The 23,662-nt window shown below is 40.3% G+C and overlaps 1 protein-coding gene across 1 annotated transcript in view; it reads left to right on the forward strand.

The window, feature by feature from the left end:
• Nucleotides 1-23,662, forward strand: part of DLG2 (discs large MAGUK scaffold protein 2) — a 646,550-nt gene that overhangs the window by 74,805 nt on the left and 548,083 nt on the right. Inside the window, exon 2 of the mRNA XM_026069322.1 lies at nucleotides 21,257-21,418. Within this exon, the coding sequence (XP_025925107.1) occupies nucleotides 21,257-21,418 (162 nt within the window). The remainder of the gene's footprint in view (nucleotides 1-21,256; nucleotides 21,419-23,662) is intronic.

Here is a 23,662-nt window from a genome sequence, read left to right on the forward strand (position 1 = left end):
TTCCCTGCGTGCGTCACCTCCAAGGAAACCGCCCTCCTCCCCATCCTTTAGCAATCCCGTTTTACCGTACAAAATGCTGCTCCGCCCTCCCCATTTCTCTGATTTTAGCAATTCCACAGGGATTTCGGGGCATAAGATATTATAGCTCACRACTATATGGGAATTTTATGGTCCCCCTGCATACGTATTTCCTTTATGTAAGGGAAGTGATATGCAAAAGGTTGTGCTGGTTATTTCTTAAAGCCATGTTTTACCTGGTGCTTTTAATAATGAAACTGTGTTTTCTGTTGCCTATAGCACAGTATTATGTATTACCATGAAAAATATTTCATTGTGGAGTTGAATTATTTCTATAGATTTCAAACGCAGTTTCTCTGTCTCCTTTTTCACGTTTTTATTTTAAGTAAACTGCAACCCACCCATGTTCCCATTACTAATAATGTCCTTGTTCTCATTCTAAATTGCAGCGTAGTGGCAGTGATTATATCCCCAGTAAGAGTCCTGTCAAACTTAAGTGTAAATAGACCTTGAAGAAAAGGAAATGCATTGACCAGAACTTAAAATGTCAGCTTCATTTTGTGTGCAGATGGTGATGGATTTTTTTTTTTTTTAATCATCTTGCCAGTTCCCTATTGGATGGACTGCAAAGTGGTGTACTGGATGGACTTTGTTTTGCATGCAAAGATACTGTTCTGATGTATTTATTCACTGGAGTGCACAGGCCCACCGTTGAACAACTGAATTCTTCACCATAGTGTCTTCTATTTCTCTTATTGCTTTCTTTTACCTCCTTAAAAGAAAGAGTGTGACTATATCTGTGTGTATTTGCCATGGTTTGGTCTGAATCATAGAAATGGCATTAAGGTTTTGACCAGTAGAGGCCTTAGTTCTCTCCTCCATGAGTCTGAGAGAAGAATTGTTTGTGATTAGAGCATCAGAGTATGATTTGGAGACTTGGTTTCCAGCCCTTGCGTTGCCACAGGTTTTCTGGATAATAACAGTTGCAATGATATGAGGTGTCTCAGCCAGCCTGGTGTARCCTGTCATGCAGCTGAGGGGCTTCGCAGGACTCTCTAGGGGCTGTGATTTTGGAACTTTCCTTTCACTTTGCAAGATTTTTCATCCTGCAGAACATATTGGAAAATATACTTGTTATCTGGGGATAACAGGAGGAAAACTGAAGGATGGTAGAGAAGAATGGGAGTCCCAGAGGAAGCTTGTCCTGGGACTTGCCACCTCCTTAGAACTTTGCTTTCAGAGGGAAGGGTCCTGTTTATCTTCTTTTTCTCATTTTGRAAAATGTTCAGCAGGGGAGATAGATAAAGGTAATATGTAGAAAATTATATCATGAGTGAAACTTAGTTTACGGAAAGCAAGTTCCCACAGAGGCCTTGTGCTTGTTCCCAGGTTTGCAGCCATCAGTAGTCTTGTAAATACAGGCATACTGGGTGGAAAATGTGTATATATTATTGAATATTATTGAATAATCCAGACTCACCTATCCATACTATCTGTATAATCTGTTCTTCTCATATTGGAAAACATGAATTGATGAGCCAAGGTAATGGACAGAAGTAAGATCCCAGTTTGTAGAAATAATTTCTGTGAGCAAAAAGATTTAATTCAGTGAAGCTGACTTTCCTGCCAAATAAATAACTTTCTTACCATTGCACAGTAAGAAGAATACTTGTCTTGTTGCTGGTTATGATTTCTACAAACCTGTCCGTCCCATTTACATTGCAGTGTCCCAGAGAAAATTTTCAATAAATGTCATTTAAAATAACAGAAGGGCAGGGATGAGTGTAGGTCTGTCATTGATATAAAGTATAATATAGGTTTACAGTATCTTATTTCACAAAAAAGCTCTGTTTACTGAATTTCCAGAGTTTATTCTCTCAGTAATTCTCTGTCTCATCACTGTTTTGTTCATCAGGTTTTGATCAGGGAATTTTTCACTGAGAACTGAAATATATTTCTTTATAAATAAAGTGAGTGCACTTGGTCATTATGATCCCTCTCAGTCAGCAGGAAGCTTTTGAATAAGCCAGATATTCTGTGCTTTAACTTTTGAACTAAAAGCATTCTTCTTCCCTGTAAAGAACACTTTAAATGTCTTGATGAAATCTCTCTCTTTTTTTTTTTTTTTTGCTGTGACAGTATAGTCTTTTCTCTGCCTAAGAGATTATGAAGTGCCAAGAAAGACAGAAAAATTGCAGCTGACATTCCCAATGACTTCTCATTTCAAATTCAGTAACTTTAGAGCTTTTTTTATGCTGTGTATTAATGATGTATGCACAGGTGTTCCAGTGCATGTTGAGACTGACAGCTATGCTTACCTTCTACCCTATCGCAYATATATATTTATGCGCACACATGCTCTGACAGCAGTTCTCTTTTAAACCTTGTATCATAGTTCTGTAACTTGTAGCCATAGCATTCCCTTAAAAAAAAAATACTCTTTTTTCTTGCTATTTTGCCAGTATTATATATGCTGCTCAGGGACCTCTCTGATCTTGTCAGCTCCCATCAATGATCTTTTTTTTATATCTATCTCCCACTTCTTACTGTTGGCAGCCAAAGGCATTTTCAGTGTTGCTAGTTTGATTTCCTTCTTTTGTTCCTCTGTCTACGTGCAGTTTTGATGTATTTCAATTCCTCAAACCCTTGCTTTCCTTCTGCAGCTCCCCATCCTCCGCGGGGTTTGTGCTTTTATATGTTGGCATTCCCAAGAGTTGCAGGTTTCTGCACCTAGCCCCCTAATCATGAGTTGTTTTCAAAAGATTGTGTTGGATGAAAGAGATTTGRGTGTTATCTGTCTTTTCATTTTCGAACTTTCTTTGGCCACTGGAAAATGTGTGTGAGCATACATGGGTGTGCGTGAAATTTCTGGCCCTTCTTTTGCTTGCAGTCCGATGATCTCCCCGAACTGCTCAGTGGGTTGAGTCTATGCTCCTGATGGAGACCCTRAAGGACTTCAGCCCCCTCTGCCTCATCTGACACGAGCAGAGCTGCACGGTGGCATCCTGCTGCCTGCCAAGGACTGTCCCTCCTGGAGACTTTTGCACCTCTCGTAGGCACCCTAGCTAGGGCTGCAGGACTGGAGTGGGGCGAGAGAGCCACATAACCCATCAGTGAAATGGAGAGGGCTGAGAGCCCAGATGAGCTGCGCCCATCAGGAGCGATCCTTCATTCAAATGAACATGATCGCAAATGGGGATGCTTGCTGGACAGAGCACTGTCTTGGGATTTTTCTAATGAACCTCAGGAAATTAAGAACATATTTTCCATAGAGGAAAGTTCTGCATTTAGTGGAAAGTTCTGCATATCTGCTCATCCGGAGGAAAAGATATGCCATCAGTATTCAGCTTGTCATTTGTGTTATTAGTCCTCAGCTAAAATGGCCATTTATACAGGGAGAGGGAATTGGKTGCACTGAATATTTCATGTTATTTAAATTTATTGTCACTATGATGGCTTTTGCAAAGCATCTGACACAAAGGGATAAAAGCAAGCCCTTAATTGTTAAGCCTGTGCATCTCACCTTAGACTCGTCAAATTTGGCGAAGCAAATTTCACTGAAAGTGATAAAGCCAAATGACAAAGCTAAATAAAGAGATTCTTAAAACCAGTTATGTGTGCTGAATTTCTCCATTTCATGAGTACTAAGTGGCTTAACTAACTTAGAAATAATTTAGCTCCCAATTTAAAATCCTTTTGAAACGTGGAAATGCAAGAGGTGATTGTGTAAGAGATTAGACTGTAGTTTGCAATAGATGGTGGCTAGCAGTAGTTGCATCAGAGAGAGTTTCAAGAAACTTTGCAATAGGCAAATGCACTTATAGGATATCTATGAATCTCCTCTAGTCTATAGACTGAAATATAAGATTTAATATCATCCGTGAAGTCCTTTGTTTTTTTGTTTTAGTTATAATTCTGTCTGTGGGACTTAACTGACAGATATGTAGATCAGAAATGCCTAAAGATAGAAGCAAATTTAATTTAGCAGGAGAGACTATGTGCCCAAATGTTTGCCCATTTTTTTTAGCCGTATTAAAAGGTCTAATAAATTATATTATTCTCTCTTCTCRCCCTTCTAGTTTAATGAATGATATTATTCTCCTATCAAAGCTTTCTTTTTCTATAATTTTACTATATAGAAATTTAAAATAAGTACATTGGAAGGGATATAGATGAAAATTTTTATGAAACAAGCTCCTACGTGCTCAGTGCAATAAGTAGAAAATGAAATTTTTGTGAATAAGGATATATGTTTGCTGCTTACGTGATCTGATGTTACTCTAAGTTAGTTGGAGCTGTTCTTATAAAAACTTTCTGCTTTTCGAAATGTTTTCATGGGAATGTATCAATCTTTAGTAATTGTATTCAAAACAATCAAAATCACGTTGGCGAGCAAAGTATTTTATTTCAAATTTTTCTTTTAGTTTTAATTTGCATGCTGTGCTAATTTGTAATATAGTTTAAAAAACAAGCATTCTGGTTGAAGTAAACAGTTGATTGATATGTTGATTTGCTTTAACCTGTTTTTTTGAAGAAAATTCTTCACTTGATTCACAGCTTAAGTAGCTTTTGAAATAGCAGAATTTCGTGTGAAATCCCTGTGGTTAGTGGTATAAATAAATACAGATATTAGCATTAATACCACTTGGGATGTCTTTTGTTCTTTATCCTGTTCATAGTCTTGTGGGAGTTTCCTGACTGCATTTTCCTACTGATAAGTAATCTAAATTCCACATCCCACTAATAAGGACCAAATATGGATTTCTGATATATCCAAGACAGAGAGGAAAGATATAAGTATAAACAAATACAGGACAGGATACAAATGCAGATGAAAACCCACTTAAATATTCATGTTTTGAAAGAAGTGGCTACCCTTTATCTGTTTTAAAATAAGTTGAAAACAGAAACCTCCCATTGTCACCTTTTACAACTTCAGGTTTATAGCATACGGAAACTGGTTGCATGTTTTCTGGGCAGAACTGTAAATATGTGCTATATATAGTCTCTTCCAGAGTCAGTGATGTTTTACATAAAAGCACTTCAGAGAAATATGAAGTGTTCTGAAGCCAGAACAGGGAACAGAAAGAGTCCAGAATACCTGATTAGCCACGTTTGCGTACGACACTAGCTAGCAGAGTTTGGCAGTATATATCTAAAGCGCAGGTGTTCAAATTACTTCCCAGGCAGGTCAACTCCGACAGCGTGCAGAGATTTGTCGGAAAGTATGCAAGGGTCTTGGAAAATGCAGACATCTGGCCTATTTCCAGGTGAGCGCTGAACACTTGCAAATGAGCAGCACTGATGTGTGAAAGCTAGTGAGGTTGGAGGAACTCAGGGACTGCAAATTTTCACACAAGTGCAATTATTAAAACACTTCAGAAATTTTGGTACAACAATTAAATGCACTTTGCTTGGAATAGAGAACATGGTTCCAAAAAAGTACTTCAGTTGCTTTGAGCATAGGCACTGACCTCTTGACGTCATGTACTCTTAGGGTCTGATTAAGCAAGCTTTATAAGAGGGATAAATTTTTTATTGAATATTGTTTTTAAAACAGTAAAATAAAAAATGAAGGAAAAAAAATTAACAGTAGTTCCATGACACTTTTCTTTGTTGGAAAGTTCAAGAAAACAAAGTGTTAAGATCTTACATTTCTAGCTACTTCACTATTGTAATACTTCTTGAAAAAAAATGGGGACAGTCAGTACAAAAGTGAAATATCATCCTACATTTGTTCAGACAACTAGAGCGCATCTCATAACACTAGTTAATCATCTGTAAAAGAACCTCTTCAAAACATTTTCTGCCGCACCTTCTAATCGTTATTTTGGTAGTTAATAAAGTTAATAAGGCCACAATTTTAATAAGCTAATAATGTTGAAATGTATCTACAAGAACATGGAAGTATAGGGCCAAAATATTACAGGCAACTGGGATTTGACTAACACCAYGTTCAACGCTCGGGCTAATAGTTTGCATAGTAGCAAGGGAAATTAGATGGTGCAGTCCTTCCCAAGGGATCTGAGGAGAACCAGGCTAATTTAACACCACCTGGAGATCATCAAGTTTAGAAAATACAGATGTATTTTCACAACAAGTTATGGCAATTCCCAGATAGATAGTTTTCACTTTGGCTTAGTCACGGAGCAATTAGTATGAAATGCCTAGTCACTGCACCGAAAAACAAGCGGGCTTCCCAAGGGGGAGCACGTCTCCACTGCTTATCTCAGGGCTTGAAGGCCAGAGGATCCAGCACTTCAGTGTCAACGTCTTGGCTTTGGGGTGGAAAGCACTGTTAAAGCACCGTTTTTGCACCAGTAAAGGGCAGTCCACCCCTTCCAAAGCACTAGAGACGGGATGAATCACTCGAAGAGGTGCATGGATAGACTCATTCCCGCTGTTGTGATTAATGTTTGCAGAACTCCGCTCATGTGGGGAAGTTTTATAAATAGTATAATGTGTTYTCCCCCCTCCCCCCATACATAAGGATAGTTTGATGTGAATAATGTTATAAATATAGCCACTGACTTTTAGATCAGCGATCCAACTGCRGCAAAGGTCAACAACAAGTTAAAGTCATACTCGCTTGCTCATTTTCAAAATGAAAATGAGCTGTAGCTCTCAGTTTGCTTCCCAGGGAGCTTTTTTTTTTTTCCCCCAGCAGAAAATCACAGCCCCAGTCTCAATAAATTGTTTTTCCTTGTTGGCATTATTATCCAAGAAGCTGAGGATTGACAGAAAATGGAGAGTGAATCACCTGCTCTTGGAAAAGAAGTGCTTTATGCAGAGAAATAAGCATGGCTTCTACAGAAGAACACTTATTTGGGGGAGTTTACATTGTTACTGTATCAGAAAATGTACAGAGGATATAAGTTTTTGCCTATCACAGAATCACAGAATCACAGAATCGCTGAGGTTGGAAGGGATCTTTAGAGATCATCTAGTCCAACCCCCCTGCTCAAGCAGGGTCACCTAGAGCACCTTGCACAGGATTGCATCCAGGTGCATTTTGAATATTTCCAGAGAAGGAGACTTCACAACCTCTCTGGGCAACCTGTTCCAGTGCTCTGTCACCCTCACAGGGAAGAAGTTTTTCCCCTCATGTTCAGATGGAAGTGTCTGTGTTTCAGTTTGTGCCCGTTGCATCGCGTCCTGTCACTGGGCACCACTGAAAAGAGTCTGGTCCCATCCTCTYGACACCCTCCCTTCAGATACTTGTACACATTGATAAGATCTCCTCTCAGCCTTCTCTTCTCCAAGCTAAACAGGCCCAGCTCTCTCAGCCTTTCCTCATAAGAGAGATGCTCCAGKCCCCTAATCATCTTTGYRGCCCTTCGCTGGACTTGCTCCAGTAGTGCCACATCCCTCTTGTACTGGGGAGCCCAGAACTGGACGCAGTACTCCAGATGKGGCCTCACCAGGGCTGAGGAGAGGGGGAGRATCACCTCCCTCGACCTGCTGGCAACACTCTTCCTGATGCACCCCAGGAYACCATTGGCCTTCTTGGCCACAAGGGCACATTGCTGCCTCATGCTTAACTTGGTGTCCACCAGCACTCCCAAACACTATCCATCTAGCGTTTAGTAAAGTACTAAAAAAAGACGAAAAAATGAATAATCAAATAGCTCTAAATATATTCCCACATGGATTTTGCAGATCTGAGGATTTGGCCCACTGTTTGTATATAGTCCTGGAAAATATTAATTTATATAATCAATCAATCCATTTGTTGGATCAGGACTTGAAAAAACCCTCTGTAATAATAAAACTGCTGTGTCTAGACCAAGCTATTTGCTGGGGTTGTCTTTGTGTTTTGTTTTGGGTATCGCTTTGTAATAATGTCTTTCATTTCAAAGTTAACAGTGCCTCATGATTGCCTCATGATCTGGGCTGAATCTAATTTTAACCAGGATAGGTTTTGCTTTGTTCTCATTTTCTAATAATTAAGAACAACAGAAAATGTACCATGACATTGTTATTCGGCTAGCAGTCATTTACGCAGCTGTCCTGAAAGCTGGTCATTAAGTCCAAAAGAATTTACATTTTATGATTGTCTTCATGATATTTTATACAAGACATTTACTTACTTCAGCTGAAAATATAAGGAATTTGAAAAGTTGTCACAATATCTGTGCTTTTTCAAATAAAGATTCTTAGTGAATGTAGTAGTGAATTAACCTTTTAATTAAGCTAGCCTTATTGCAGAGAAGGATGGCTTTGAATGTTGTTAAGGTCAGCCTGCAGGGAAGGGATGTGTTTTTGCTTCAGAGATAACTTTGCTAACTTCACCACTCAGCCTTCCCCTTTGCCTTCTTCTGCTCTCTGTAACAATAAAAACTATGAAAAAAAACCTCACCAAGAAGAAAAGAGCAAAATACTGTATAATTCAGCACAAAGACAGCCAGCCACAGCAGTGAGACACAACAGTTGTACCCAGTAGAAAACTTGGCCAAAGCTCTCCGAAGAGGTGAGGTTTCAGAAGACGCGAGTGCTAAGTAAGGAGACCGAACCCCGCAGCCCGATGGGCTGAGGCAGCTGCGACTCTGTGTGCCCAGGTCCAACCAGTAGCAAGGCTGAGAACGTACCTCCAGTAGGCACCCACACCATAACACACGTATAACCTACATATATGTGTGTGTGTGTGTGTGTGTGTGTGTGCATACACACGGCCAGCCACACAGATCAACAGGGACTGAGAGACTCAGCACTCACAGAAACAGCACCAATGGCCTCATCCTGTTTCCCTTGCTGGCTGATCAGAAGGTCCATTAGTGAGACAGACATATATATRTATGTATGTATGTATGTATGTATGTACACACACACACACACACACACATATTATATATATTATATATATGTACACACATATTTGTGCAATGTGGCTCCCTTCCACAGCTGAGCTGAAACACTCGGTCCACCCAATAGCTGTCCCTGGACCCCCAGTCTCCCAGGTGGTGGCACCTGGACATATGAGCCCCCAAGGCCCACAGTCGCGCTCCTACTGCGGGTACAGACCCCTTTACTCACACGTGCGCGCACACACACACACGCACACACACACACACACAGTGGATCTGTCCAGTAGCTGGCCTTGGACATGCAGTCCATCCAGTAGCTGATCCTGGATCCTTGCTCTACCAGGTGCCTCGTCCCTGGACACACACACACACACACACACACACACACACACACGGGTCTCAGTCAACGCCCAGACCCCACGGTCTGCCTTGCAGTTGGCTGTGACTGCCCTGGTCCCTCCAGTAGCCAGCTGCCCCTGTGGTCTCGCCCTTGGAGATGGTCTCCTGGGACAGGCCTGGGAGGAGCCGGCACAGAGTGTCCCTTCCTCTGAGTCGGTAATTTGGGCTCTCTTGCCTGCCACTGCGCTTCTGTGCTCCTCTGTGCTTGTGGAGATGAGCTCTTGGTGGGCTGATCTGATGGCTCTCCTGTGATGGGCCTGGGGGTAGCTGGGGCAGCGTAGTATTTGTGTTCCTCCACCTGCCATTGTCTCTCTGGGCTCCTTTGTGCTTGTAAGAGGAGCTTTTCATCATGTCACATAGCAGTTAAGACATGTAGAATACTAATTTTCAAAAAAATCTTGTGGACTGGTAGTAAATTTCAATCTTAATCATTGCCTGGTGCCCACAAGCATGTTCTGTGCCATGTGACAGAAATTAGAATTTTTACAGCATTTTTCAGCTGTAAAGGACTTTTCAAACATTGCTAATCCTGCCAGAAATATACTATAACATGACGTAAAACAAGTGCCAGATTATTTAGACATGAACTCTAGTTTATGTTGTCAGAGACTGACAGCTCAGTTGGCTTGTTTAAAACATGAATGTTCCAGATTGCTTAAAAATAAAAAATGCACCTTATTCTTCCAACAAGAATATGGAATGAGACCCCCAAAATACCAACAGCCCCAACAGAGAATCATTGTCTTCATCCAGGAATTACTAACTGATTTTCTCATTTAAGTTCAAACGCGAGAAGTGATTAGCTGTTCAAACAGAAGATAGGTAGACTTTAACATTCATGGACAGTCTACTCCATAGGTGCCTGAAATCCATGCATATATCCCTTTTTGTCCTGCAATTTTGCTTGGTGTCCGTAGTTCTACCAACCATGATCAGTTCAGTGCCCAGGTCTGGTCTAAGCACTATGGAACTTGAGAAACTGAGGAAAATTGTGCTGGAAGATTTGCTTGGTCCTTCAGAAAATGCAGCTGAAGTACCATTATTAGTTTACTTTTAAATCGAATTAGTGGAGATGGTGATATGCTGCTCCTTCCATTTCATTGTAGGTGAAGTATGGCCCGAGGAGTGGTGGACTTGCATTCATTTCCTTCACAGGCTCAGAGGACTTAAGCTAGAAGATCTTCCCATTATACAAAATTCAGTGTACCACAAGTTGCTGCTTACTGGGATACTCACTTCCTGTCCAGCTCCTGGCCCAGGATWTGTTGCCATCAGATTATTGAGCTGAACCAAATTCCCCTGGGACTCTAAAGTCCTTAGAGTTCACATCCAGGAACCAGGCAGGTCGTGGGAAGGTGGAAAAATGGAAATACTCCTTTTGGTAATAGCCTCAGTAAAGCAGTCAGTCTCTTGCTTCTACACTGGCTTCATGTTTCTTTGTATTCTTGTTATTCTTATGGTCACTCTGCTTGTGCCATAACCAGACTTCATTAAAGTATCTGAAGATGCAGATTACTTTGTCACAATTATGCTGTACCAAAATGCTGTGGAAAGATTAAGACCCAAAGGACCAAAGCTGCCTTTTCAGTAAGTGCTTTGCCTCAGAAATGTTGATGTTGACTCTTATGGGTGTCAAGCACATGCAAATTCACCTGACATAAATGTGCTTTCCTAGCCTATTGAACACCTAGTTAAAATGTATTAAATTCTTCTTTTTGTCATTAAAAATTCATAGCCTTTAAGAGAGGGGATAGATAAAAATATAGGAAATGTACATATTTGAGACCTGTAATAGGTTTTCCAGCACAGTCAAAGATTGGTTCAGTACAAAAAGAATGTTATCTTCTCAGGTAATGGTCTGCGTTCATCAGAGCGACAACAGGGAGATTATTTTTCAAGTTTATGCACATAGAACATTTGTATTTGTATTTACGAAGAGCCAGTTTTCCACAAACAGTGAAAAATTCATTTTTTCTCTCTCTACCTACCTCACAGTATAAGAAGCAGGAATACCATTAAAGCTTATGAGTTTTTTTATGTGTGTATACATTGCATTCAAAGAACAGTTAAAGGATGCTGAGGTTAGAAAGTCAAGCACAAATTTAGGAAATGCAAGAATTAAGATGGTCTAAGCAATTTTATTTCAGTCCCTTTGTGGCCATATTTTGTAAGGTAATACTATAATATCACTCAAATACATTTTAAATTACATGGCTATTTTTGTTTTCAGAGGCTCTTTGCTTCATTCAGTGATGTGGATGGGTAGTTTATACAGCATTTCACATTCAACATATGGCTCCACACATTATTTAATGCGTGCAGGTCAATCTGTGTTCAGGTTACAGTATTATTTTCTCATTGATTTTCCTGTTATATTGACAACAGTATCCAAGTATCTCATAATCATTGATGAATTTATTTTCACAATATCCCCGTGTGATTAGGACTTTTACTCATTAGACCAAACCATTAAGATCAAATGTGTCCAGCTTGCAACATCAAGAATGAAATTCATCTCATTCAGCCTGCCTCAATCCTAAACTATTTTTGGTCTAAGTTAAAAAAAAGGGGGGAGAGAAAAAACTGTCTTCAGTGAGCAGTTCTTTGATAAATAAATAAATAAATAAATAAATAAATATTGTGGTGTTCCACTGATTAGTGAGGGATCCTGGTTGACCAGCTTATGCTGGAAGTTTAAGGTGGCTAATGCCAGCTGATATCAATTTCACCTTAGATTGACTTCTTGGAGCACAGAGGATTACATGGCTTTTTTTTTCTTTGCAAAGTCCAGCTCCCCGTGATTTCATCTGAAGCTGCTGATGCTCAGCACTTCTGCAAAAACTGGCTGTCTACGTCTGCCTGAGCCTTTCAAAGTGAGGAATATCTCATTTCCACTCCTGTGGAAAGTTTGGTTTATGTGGACTGCCTAGCACCACGTGAGATTTCTATGGCAAAAGCTAGTACAGAAACAGCTATCCAACATAGCATTCAACTCTCTTAGCCTGAGAGCTTTTTTTTTTTTTCCTCCCGTAGCCTTTGGGCAGAATTCTCCAATATCTGTAAGAAACGGTACTGGAATCCCGCAGAGGACACAGTTCTGTGTTCTTCAATACACAAATAATTCCCAAGGAACTGTCCTGCCTGCATAGCAAATAAGAGGGACACAAAAATGATTAAGGGACTGGCACATCTCTCATATGAGGAGAGGCTGAGAGAGCTGGAGCTGTTCAGCCCGGAGAAAAAGGTCAGGGGGAATCTTATCAACGTGTATAAGTATCTGCAGGGAGGGTGTAGAGAGGATGGGGCCAGACTCTTTTCAGTGGTGCCCAGTGACAGGACAAGAGGCAACAGGCACAAACTGAAACACAGGAAATTCCACTTGAATAGAAGAAAACATTTTTTCACTGAGAGAGTGATTGAACATTGGAACAGGTTGTCCAGAGAGCTTGTGGACTCTTCGTCCCTGGAGATATTAAAAACCCGACTGCACATGGTCATGGGCAACCTGCTCTAGGTGACCCTGCTTGAGTACGGTGGTTGGACCAGATGATTTCCATAGGTGTCCACCAACCCCCACTCTTTTGTGTTTCTGTGATAGAGTTCATGAGGAAATAATATTTTCTTGACCGGTGAGTACTTAACTCTGCAAATTTATCTTTCTTTTAACATATTAATTGAGTCTTAATTTAACAAAAGCAGAGTCTTAGTTTTCCTCCTRGATTATCCATTTAGACACAGGACTGTGTAAAAAGCAATGGCTAGGAAGTTGGGACATCTGCACTCAAGAAGTCTGGGAGGTAGGAATATGTGAACAGAGAAGTGGTCAAATTTTAAAATGTCTCTCCACGACCTTGCCTGGAAACTCTACGCAGCCTATCATGGGGCAGGGCCAGCATCTTCAGAGCTGCAGACCAGACCTCTGTCACTTGACCAGTAATTGCTGGGAGCAGTTACTAGTATGCAAATCAACTCTGAAGGTACATGAGTCAAATGCTTTCCCTACGGATTTCACAGGTATTTTTGAACACACCACAGTAGTACAGACACTGGAATCCTGGTTTCAGTTCCAAGTTTGGGAAAACAGAATATTTTAAGGGTTTTAGACTAATCTGCCCTAGTTCCCCACTGCCTGCACTTTTCTATTTTTACCACCTGAGCTTTGGCCTTCACCCCATTTGCTCCAATCCTGGGTGTAATGATCTTTGTACTCCTGCTCTATCCTTGGGAAATGTCAAGTCAGTGTTCCTTGGATTTGCCAGTACATAGTTTATATCCCTTGGCTTATCTTTGCRTTGGCATGTAAAGCTCCCTGTATTGAATTATGTATGTGTGCAAGAGAGGATGGAAGAGGATTCAGGGCCATTATTTTCACATGTCTTTTCCGTAGTAGGAATGCTGGCTCAAGAAATTTCTCTGCTCCCCCTTGGCTGCTCATTCCTGCTACTGTGTTGCCTCCTCCACTATTCTGGGGACAGTGACCTCCAAGAGTGTATAATCCAGATTCAAACAAACTTCTAAAAGACCTAATCTTGATCACAGCGATCCAGTCTAACTTATAGCCTCACTGTGAGCACAATAAGGGAGAAGGATGGAAAAAAGGGCGGCACAGGGGAGATGGATGCAGGAGGAGATGGAGAACTACCTACACTGGCGCTACTATCTTGAAAAAATGCTCTGCCTAGAGGGTACATGAGTTACATGCAATGGGCACATGGGCATGAAGTGAACTCCTGTGCATCGCGGGAGAAGCCTCCCTAGGGACCCCTTCAGTGGGAGCTTTCGGGAAAGCATGGTTAGCACAGACCCACAGCTCCCCTTCAGTTTAGGGTAACTCCACAGTGACCACCAGCAGGACCTAATATAGCCAGACAGCGTCCCAAATTAGCACTGTGAAATTGGTCAGTGACCAAAAGGCCCACCACGACTACAGAGTTTGAGTACAGTCCCTCTAGAATAACTCAGTAGGTACTATATAACCTATTGAAAGATGCTGAAAAGGGAGCTGGGAAATAATATAATTAAAACACATAGCTATAGCCAATTGCTTTAAATAAATACATACATACATGCAAAAGTAAGTAAAACTAATCACTTGCATTTTTTTCTTTGCTACAGTTGGATAATTCTGAGAAGGTCACTAGCAGTAGGCACTAGGAAGAAGCATCCTCTTAAGTTTTGCATAAATTCAGCTAAGTAGGGAATCCACCAGTGATGGCTGGGGAGAGGGTTTCAGTTTCAAAACACAACGTGTTATGTCACGTGCTGGACAAAGCTGGGCTAAATTAAAATCCGTATTTTTGGTACAAAGAACAAATGAGGGGCAAGTTCTCTGGTTTTGCTTGTTTCTCAGTATCATTGTTTTGGGGCAAATGTTGTATATTATTTACTTATTACATTGCAGAATTACTTGGTGATCTTCTGCTATAAAACCAGGGCGCTTGCTTTGCAGTGCTGCATTCACACCACAGGCCCTGGGAGGGGAACTGAGGCACAGTGACTGCTAGCATTTGCCAGCTCCATCTCTCTAAATGCTCAGAAGTAACCTGTACAGTCACCYTGGACCAGAAGCGGTGTTTTAGGTGATGCTATGGGATGGAAAAAGGAGAATTTGTGAAGCCCGGTGCATGGAAGCTGGTGTATTGCAGTGGAAGAGAGAGACAGAGGGATCAGGGAATGGGAGACACGAGACATATAGGGCTGCGTGGGGAGCTATAGGGGAAAGGAACATGAAGCAGGGAGATAATGAGGCGTGAAAATTGCTCTAGTGATTGTGGAAACATGGAAGTATCACCAAAAAATTATTTTGAGGGCAAGAGTTGAAAACTGTGGAAAGGGGTATGCAGGTGAAGTTACTGCAGGAAGAAAGGAGGGAAAGACAACTACAGCCTGATGCTGATAAATTGCATGGTTTCTCCCACATCTCTCCTTTGCTCCACTTAGATAAACAGTATTAGATGGACTAATTTTTTGAGCAGTTACGGGGTTTTATAGTTTGTAGTCACCATTTAATACTAGCAAAGCCACCCTCTCAGAGTGTCTTTTTTTATACTGATGCTTCAAGTTAAAAAATCTATTTTAAATTATTGGATAGCAAGTAGCAACCTCCAGAGGGCTAAACCGATGCTGTTAACAGGTCCAAAATGTGATGTAGCATATGGAGCTGAATATCTCCTGGTACACATTTGCATGCAGGCGGTTTTAATTAGGACTTAGAATTCCTTGAGGAATGCAGCATTCTGGGCTAGTCTCAGTCTTGTCAATACATAGCAGTTTTGTTCATGCTAAACCCTGGAAAAATCAATAGATTCCTACTCGCTTGTAATATTTGATGCTTATATGAATTGTTACATTTTCTTTAGCTGCCAGCTTTGTGTAGGATCATAACCTGTTTAAGTGTACTTATTATAAAAGACTGCAGCCTCTTTTTAATGTTGTACCAGGCCAGTTCAGAACAAAAATCATCTGAAGTTTTATGACATTTCATAGCTTGTTTTTTTCCTGCAACACTTCATAGCTGGATGCAAGAATAGGCTTTAATTCGATGGTTATTGTGCCATCTTGTGAGCTAAAGGTGCAACTACGTCCACCTAATGTAAGGAAGAAGTACTTTGACTGATATCCAGCCTTTCTTCTTCAGGATGACAAAATGATTCAGAGTTTCAAGAAATGGATGAGGAACTTACTGTAAAACATATTTGTTCCACTGCATAGTAGTTGCACTGAAAAAAAAAAGAGCATATATTCCCTACATTGGGCAAATACCTGCTTATTTTAATGAACTGAGGGAAGAAATCATATATTTGTTTTTTGTTTGTTTGTTTTTCCCCAGGAACTTCTTGTTGTACTGAATGGAAAAGCTGTGCAAGTTCTCACTATTCAGTGCTAATAGGACCCCTTCTGTAAAATAATTTGGTTCTTACAGGAAACCTCTTGTCCTCCACAAAATCACTATTTCTTTCTTAGAGAAACACCATAGAAATTACATGAAGTACTGCTAGCTATTACACTGACATAGATAAAAGCCTAAACCCTAACCTTAGACAGTTTACTGTCTCCTGGGACCTTTGTGAGAAAAAAAGAAAAAAATAAAAGAAGATTACAATGGCAGTAGAGCAGCATATAACTATTTATTATTTTTTTTAAATCATCACTGTAGTTGCATTAGGTCTTGGACTTAGAAGACCAGACTGGAAAAATCTCCTGAGTTCTATTACCTCTTAATTAATCAATTCCATTTGTGATCTTGAGCGTTGTTACATTTCTGTGCCTAATTTTATCCACCTTTAAATGATGTACCTACTTTTTTTCGACAGGAAAAGACTTGACTGCCACTTGTAAAGCTCTTTGGGCTTCTTGGATGAAAGGTATTGCTGTGATACAGTGACAAGCTTGTTAGAAAACTACTTGATAAGCAAAAGAGCAAGTCATTCACAATAAGTATAATTATTCAATGATTTAAGCTTCTTAATCTGCTTCCACGGTCTTGGCAAGCAGATTGTGATTTCTTCCATTTTATATAATGAGAAGAGTATTTTTTCTCTTTTGACTCTATAGATTGATTGCAAATATTCAGAATTCAAGCTGTGTTGCTCATTTGCAATCAGTTGGATGAGTAACATTATTTCTACTCATGATTGGATGACTGCCCAAGGACTTGTGTGTGCAAATTGTAAAGTTTGTTTTCTCAAGATACTCATCTGTATGACATTGAAATGTGCTGCCTTTGAGAGCAATGCCAGTAAAATTCAACATATTGGAGACCGCTGAAAACACAAAAGTAAGACAATGTGGTGCTAACATTTTTTAAATTGCAATGGGACTTCACAGATTCAACTTTTGTGTAGAGGGACCAACATCAATGTTTTTAGCTTTTGCCTGTAGCTATAACCGTGAACAAATCCAGTGTATTCAATTCTGGACCTATTATCATGCAGAAGGGAGCTGACCCTTGACTTGTTCAAAGGCAGCTCCCATGTCGAGGTTACAGAAGATGACTAGCAGTAGGGCTACTCCGAGTGGGAGTTGCAGCCCAATCCTGGGTTGAGGGAAAAGGCAAGTGAGCAAAGGGTAAGGAGCAGGTAGCTCTGAGACCCAATCACATCTGTGCCCCAGCCCCAGACTGCAATGGGACAACAGGATCCATCAGGAGTTGTTGTCTTGTGCAGGATAGTTTCTGCAGAAATTCCTTTCCCTGTGGTCTCTAAGTTCTGTGGGTTATATGAAGACCTGCAGCTTCGAAGGTGCAGAAGTCTGACCCCTCCTGAGGAGGACTGTAATATTGGAATAGCATTCAAGACTTGAAATGATGATACCTAAGAGTTAAAATGAGTAGCATAGCTATAGTTTCCTTTGCCATAACGTATTATGCTGACCGAAGAGAGTACTACAGGATTGGGGGCAGGATCTGTTCATGGGTGAATAAATTACCATCTCTTAGTATGCTGTGATACCTTTGTTCCCTACTCCGTCAGCTGCGTCTATAATATAACTTCAGCTGACTGAAAAAAAAAATCACATTTTTGGCTTGATTCATTATTCTGTGTCTCCTGCACATATCAAGGTGCCTTCTTCTTGGACTCATTTGAGATCCTCTCTGGACCAGGATTCTCTGCCTACTGACATTTCACAGGATATTGTAGAGCCACGTGACTCCTCTTATACACTCTACTCCCTCCTTTTGCCACCTTCCCCTTGCAAGCAAAAGTAATGTGTGACATTTTGAAGTGTGGTCTAATGAAAGCGCAATGTAGAGAAGAACAGGGACATACGCCCTTGAAGGACAACCCCAGTAGAACTACATTCAGCAGCTTAGAACACAGATCAGTTTGAGCTGACCTAAAACAAAATGTTCTGTTTGCATTTTATGCATAGCAAAATGATGGCAACTGCAGAAAATACCGAGGACTTTTGCAAAAGCCAGTTTTTTTTGGTCCAAAAAAGAATTACAAATTCCCAGTCATCTCCATTCACTGAGAATCTGTCAAAGGTAAGTTGTAAGAACTGAGGTATTTCCATGCAGATGCTGTCGCTTGGCTATTGTAACTTGTAACTGAGCAGATGTCTTCCTCCTTTTCTTCTTTTTTTTTTTGCTTGAGAGCTGGCTTTGTTCACATTTAAGGTTTTTGACCATTACCCTCTGCTGGATTCATATCTTCAGCCCTGTTTAGCTGACAGCTCTTTGGCAAACTCAGCCTTAAAAGTTCTCCATTAGACAGTATGTTGTGAGGAGCAGTGGTGCTGTAATAATCTCACATTGTAGAGAGAATGAACTGTTATAAAAAAGCACGTACATATTAAAAATTCACAGCAGCACACTCCACTCCCCCATTATAGGTAATTACAGAGGATTTTAAATATCTGATGCTAGCTGGCAGCGTACAATACCCTGTCAGCAGCAGGCACTGATTTGTAATTTAATTATCATAAGACATCCACCTGTTCTTTTGTCAAATGAAGAGTAGCATTTCYGTGCAATCACGCTTTTACTTCCAGAAATTTGAATTAACCCTTAGAGAAAATGCTGGTTTCTGGGGAACCGGGTAATTTTAAGGATATTTGCAGAGTCCCATCAGGACAGAGTGATGGAGATGAACGAGGCATTCTTGCAGGAGTCTCAGTTTTGGTTTGGCATTTTCTGCCTTCCATTCTCTGAAACTTTCCTTATCCCTGGCTTTTTGCTGTGTCAAGCTGCTTTGGCTTAGAGTGAACAGCTGAAAGCATTTCAGTCAGGAGATGCTGTGGGAGGAGAGATGTAGGAAAATCAATGAATTTGGTGCTAAGAACACATGAGGCATGAGGCAGGCACAAAACAGGACTGACCCAGAATTGCTCTAGGCTCGTACTTGGTGAAGAATGAGAATGCTGGGCTTGGGGTGGGAGGGAGGCAAAGGGAAATGGAACAGGGGAAAACTGCTCTCCAAACTCTCTTGTTCATGTATATTATCTAATTTTTCATGGGAATGTGCAATTATCAGGTTATCCATTTTARTTATAAAACATAGGCTTCCATGGGAAAGTCTACAATGGTGAGCCACAGAAGTGTTGGGCTTTGCAGCATCATAGGGCTCAGGGTAAGCCAATTTACTCTGAGCCTTGCCTCTCATTTGTGCAAAGGCTACATTGCAGTGCTGTGATGGGGGAAAGGACTTACCAATGGACATAAAGAGATGGTCTGTCTTTAATGCCACCCTACACTGCTTCTTGCTCTGTAAAGCTGCCTAAATGATCAGGCCAAAGCTCATTATGGCTTCTGGCACTGCTCTCTCATCTCTTTGGACGGTGGTTGCTGCACATTTTCATCTTTACCATTTTGCAGTGAGATTGAACGACTCTGGCATTCTGCTGCTATTTCTCAAAACCATGTCTTAGTAAATTGCTCACTTTAGATAGGGTGCCTATAAGTAGTCATCTTTTTTGAAAGAGTACTCACTGGATCCAAAAAATAATTGATTGCTTGAGCCTTAAGTGATTTGCGGGCCAAGTCTTTAATGTGACATCGGTTGGAATACTGTCTATTAGATGGATGGCTTCTTGCCCAAATAATACTTGTCTGGTGCCAGTCATTTTATAGATTCATTAATTATGTTATCTGAAAAGTGAATATGCGATGGGTTGCAGGCATATCCCATAAAGGAAAAAGAGAATAAATCATGTCAAATGTGTATTCTAAAGATAATTGACAAAAACTGAACCAATCTCATATATCGAAACCAAGGTAGGAATAAACTGGGAAAATTTCCTTTAGAAGGATGAGTAAAAGGAATAACACAGCTAAGCTTGGTATTTGAAATTAAATGCAGGAATAGTAGAGAAATATTCTTTATAATGTTCTTGTGAACATTTCTGAACTTTAAGACTTCATAGTTTTCTTATTTGACCATCCGGTACTGTAAAAGACTTCCACATCTGAACTTTCTTCTTTAATCGTTGATTTTGCTCATTAATATTTTAGCAWATAGCTTTCAGCTGAAAACTTTTACAGTATTACTATGTGTCCCTCTCTTTGTGCCAAAGATTTATGAATCGCCTTGCTAATTTATATTCTGTTCTGCTCCTTATGCAATGCTCACGGCTATAACGTCAGAACATCCTCCTCCATTATGTTAAATAATGTGCATTTGCATCTCTCACATGCGATCCATTCTGTAGTCTTCTCCCTCAAAAGAGCAGTGTGTATGTGAGCTTGTATGTAATGCCTTGTTTTCAAAAGGTTCTTTAATCCCTGATTTAACCCAATGTTCCTGTACGCTAGAGAAGAGAATGTCTATAGGTCTCTGCCTTCCCCTTCATCAGACAACTAAAACAAATAAATAAATATACAAATAAATAGACTTCTGAAAAAGAATGCAGATCCTCTGGCTAAAGGACAGGTCTGGTCCTTTAATTTCTGTTTTTTGGGTTAGTTATATTCCTTGTTGTTATGAGCTACTTTTCGGACCTCGGATAAGTTGTTTCCCCCCTCTGTTTCTTATGTTACTTCTCTGTGGAGTGGGGAGTTATAATACCTTATCTCCTAATTTTTAGTCTAGAGGAATTGCAGCAGGGTAAGGGGAAAACTTGTTACCGGACGGTAAGTATCTATTTGGCAGTAGCTCTGTGGCAGTTTGTATGTGCATACTCTAGTACTCAAATCTCAGACAACACTGTGCTGAATGGAAAATGACTCAAACATTTTGGGGAGAAAGGCTATAAAAGCGCAGAGGAAGCGAATCTGGGAAACACAAGCTGACACTACAGCTCAACAGACCAACACGTCTTTTTTCAGTATTAAGCCTTACCAGTATGTCATCTGAGATATTTATCTGGAGGTAAACATTTTATTTTTCAGTGTGATATAACACTAATGCTTTCTCTTTGATGAAATGTTAAAAACAGAATGAGATGGTCTCTCCAGCACAGATTAGGAAATTCTAGGATTATATTGTCTAGTGTTTTACAGACATTATCTAATGTCTTACCTGATATCCCATATTTACATTCATACATGTGTATTGTTTTCCTGAAGCTTATTTGCTCTTGTTTTCTTTTTTCCCTAGAAATATCGCTATCAAGATGAGGACGCTCCACATGATCATACTTTGCCTCGATTAACCCACGAAGTGAGAGGCCCCGAGCTCGTTCATGTGTCAGAGAAGAACTTGTCTCAAATAGAGAATGTCCATGGATATGTCCTACAGTCGCACATTTCTCCTTTGAAGGTAGGATTGATATTCACTGTGGCTTTGGTCCTCAAATGGAGAAATCATGTAACATGAAGCCCTTGGAAAAATTACTTGTTGTTCAAACAAGCTGTTTTTTGAAAGGCATCGGTGCAGTATGATTGTTCTGTGTTGGGTTTTTAAGGCTTGCTGTAGTGTAATAGATGATAGTTTAGCTGTCACAGCTTTGTATTGAGATGTGACAGCTTGAGCAAAAGTTAATCCTGGCAAATGTGCCCTTTTGCTGTACATTTAGAAAAGAGTAACACAGGTTCTGGCCCTCAGTATTGCCATGATTTTGGAATGGCATATTTCTTCTCTTCTTGACTATCTTTGTTCACAAATTGAAAAAAGTATTGCAATTGTAACCTTTGATGGAATCCTGTCTTTAGCATCCTTCAAAGAGCTACAGCAAAGTCATAAGATGTGTTATGAAAAGGAAACTCGTTTGCCACTGTTCAAATCTTTACTACTCAAGCATTTGCTGTTTTCTATGATTTTTGTCATGATTTACAGTGATGTAGATACATCACTATGTCAACTAAGGCAATTATTTAAAAATATAGAAGGTTTGTGTGTATGTGTGTGTGTGTCTGGTGCCCTCTGGTATAGCTGGCTGCGCAAAAAGTGTTTATCTTCATGGTGAACCTGTATATTAACTAAAAAGAATTCAGTTTCCGAAAATTCCATTTGCTCTATACTGAGACTGCAATAATTTGAAGATGTTTCTAAAACTTTTCCAATGAAAGCAACATGGATGGAGTGAAGGGCATGATGGTTATCCTATTAGTTGTTATTTTCTGCTAGCCCTGGGAAGAGGAAAAAAGAAGAATAACATTAGTAGAGGTGATGATGTTCTGGATAATGGATTTGTTCAGGCAATTATCTAAGCAACACACAAGGCAGATGTGCTTTGCTCCTTCTGGTGCTCAAAGGTTGCAAAACGTGCTTTGCTTGCCTAGTGCAGTGATGACAGTGTAGTAACAAGTAAAAGGAAATGTTTATTATTAAAGATTGATGTGAATGCAGCTGGTGTTCATTGAGCCTTCATGGATWAGCCACGTGAATTAATCTCTGTCCTCTGTTCTTGCTGTTAGTTTGTGTAGTTTGTATGCAGTTTGTCTTTTAATATTTTGGCAGCTTTCCAGGCCGCCTACCTGCTGCAGAAGCCTCCAGTAACAAACAGTAATGTATCTTCTTACGCTCAGGTAGATCAACTTAGTTATTTGGAAGGGATTGCCTCCATGTGGCCTCAGTGTAACCTGAGGGGAAAACCACAGACAAAACAATTTCTTGCCTGGAAGCAAAATATTCCTGCTACTCTAGGGCTCCTTTGAATATCATGATTATAGTGGTGCTTTTTATTCATGAAAGTCAAAAACAGATGATATTTTCCTTCACGGATGGAGACTTCCAAGTAAGGCTGCATGATCCAAGCTGATAACATAGTGACAACGGCAAAAAGCTTTTTGTTGAGAAGTGCGGTGAGGAACAAGGGTATCTCCAGACTTCTGCAGTTGCCCTAAATGGCTCCCAGTCCAATTCTCTACTGTGACAGGAGAAAATACTTGCAGTTTTCTGCAGTGCAGAGAGAAGAGGAGCTATGCAATATTTTCACTTGAGAATGAGTTTCTCCTACAAGTTCTCTTCTGAGGCCAAAGATTTCTGTCTCTGTTGTTGAACTTCTCCCTTCTTTACTTCAGATTCACAGAGGCTCTAGGGTCTCATGGCTGCCAGTTAATCAAAATTTCTCTCTTCAGATGGCATTGACATTCCTGCTTTTTTTCCCTTGCTGTCTTTCACCTGCCTTTTACCCTTCATTACAGAATCAGCTCCAGAGGCCTGAGTAAACCTTATGCTAGAGCCCATGACACTGTGGTGCTCTGTCCGTGCCTGTTCTGAAATACCTGCTTTTGGTTCACTCTTTTTTCTGGGGTCTCACTGAAATCTTTATTCAGAAGCTTTTTGTTATCGTGAGTTCTGCATATTTGATAAATGCCATTCCAAACTCTCCAAAACCCAGTCAGAATACGTTGTATTCTTGAACTATAGAATTTCCCTCCTATTCTCTGATTTGTTCAGTATTCTGGTTTCTTCTCAGCAGGACCATGTAAACATCATGGCTGCACCGAATAAAAGCTAACTGTGAAGCATACTGCCTCTCAACCCATAGTGTGCCTCCTAGGGAAATGCGAAATGCTCCTTTTTAAAGATTTGCTGGATGAGTGTGCCTGGCATTTAAAT

The sequence above is a fragment of the Apteryx rowi genome, unplaced genomic scaffold, assembly GCF_003343035.1.
Source record: "Apteryx rowi isolate R43461 unplaced genomic scaffold, aptRow1 scaffold_291, whole genome shotgun sequence".
Lineage (NCBI taxonomy): Eukaryota > Metazoa > Chordata > Aves > Apterygiformes > Apterygidae > Apteryx > Apteryx rowi.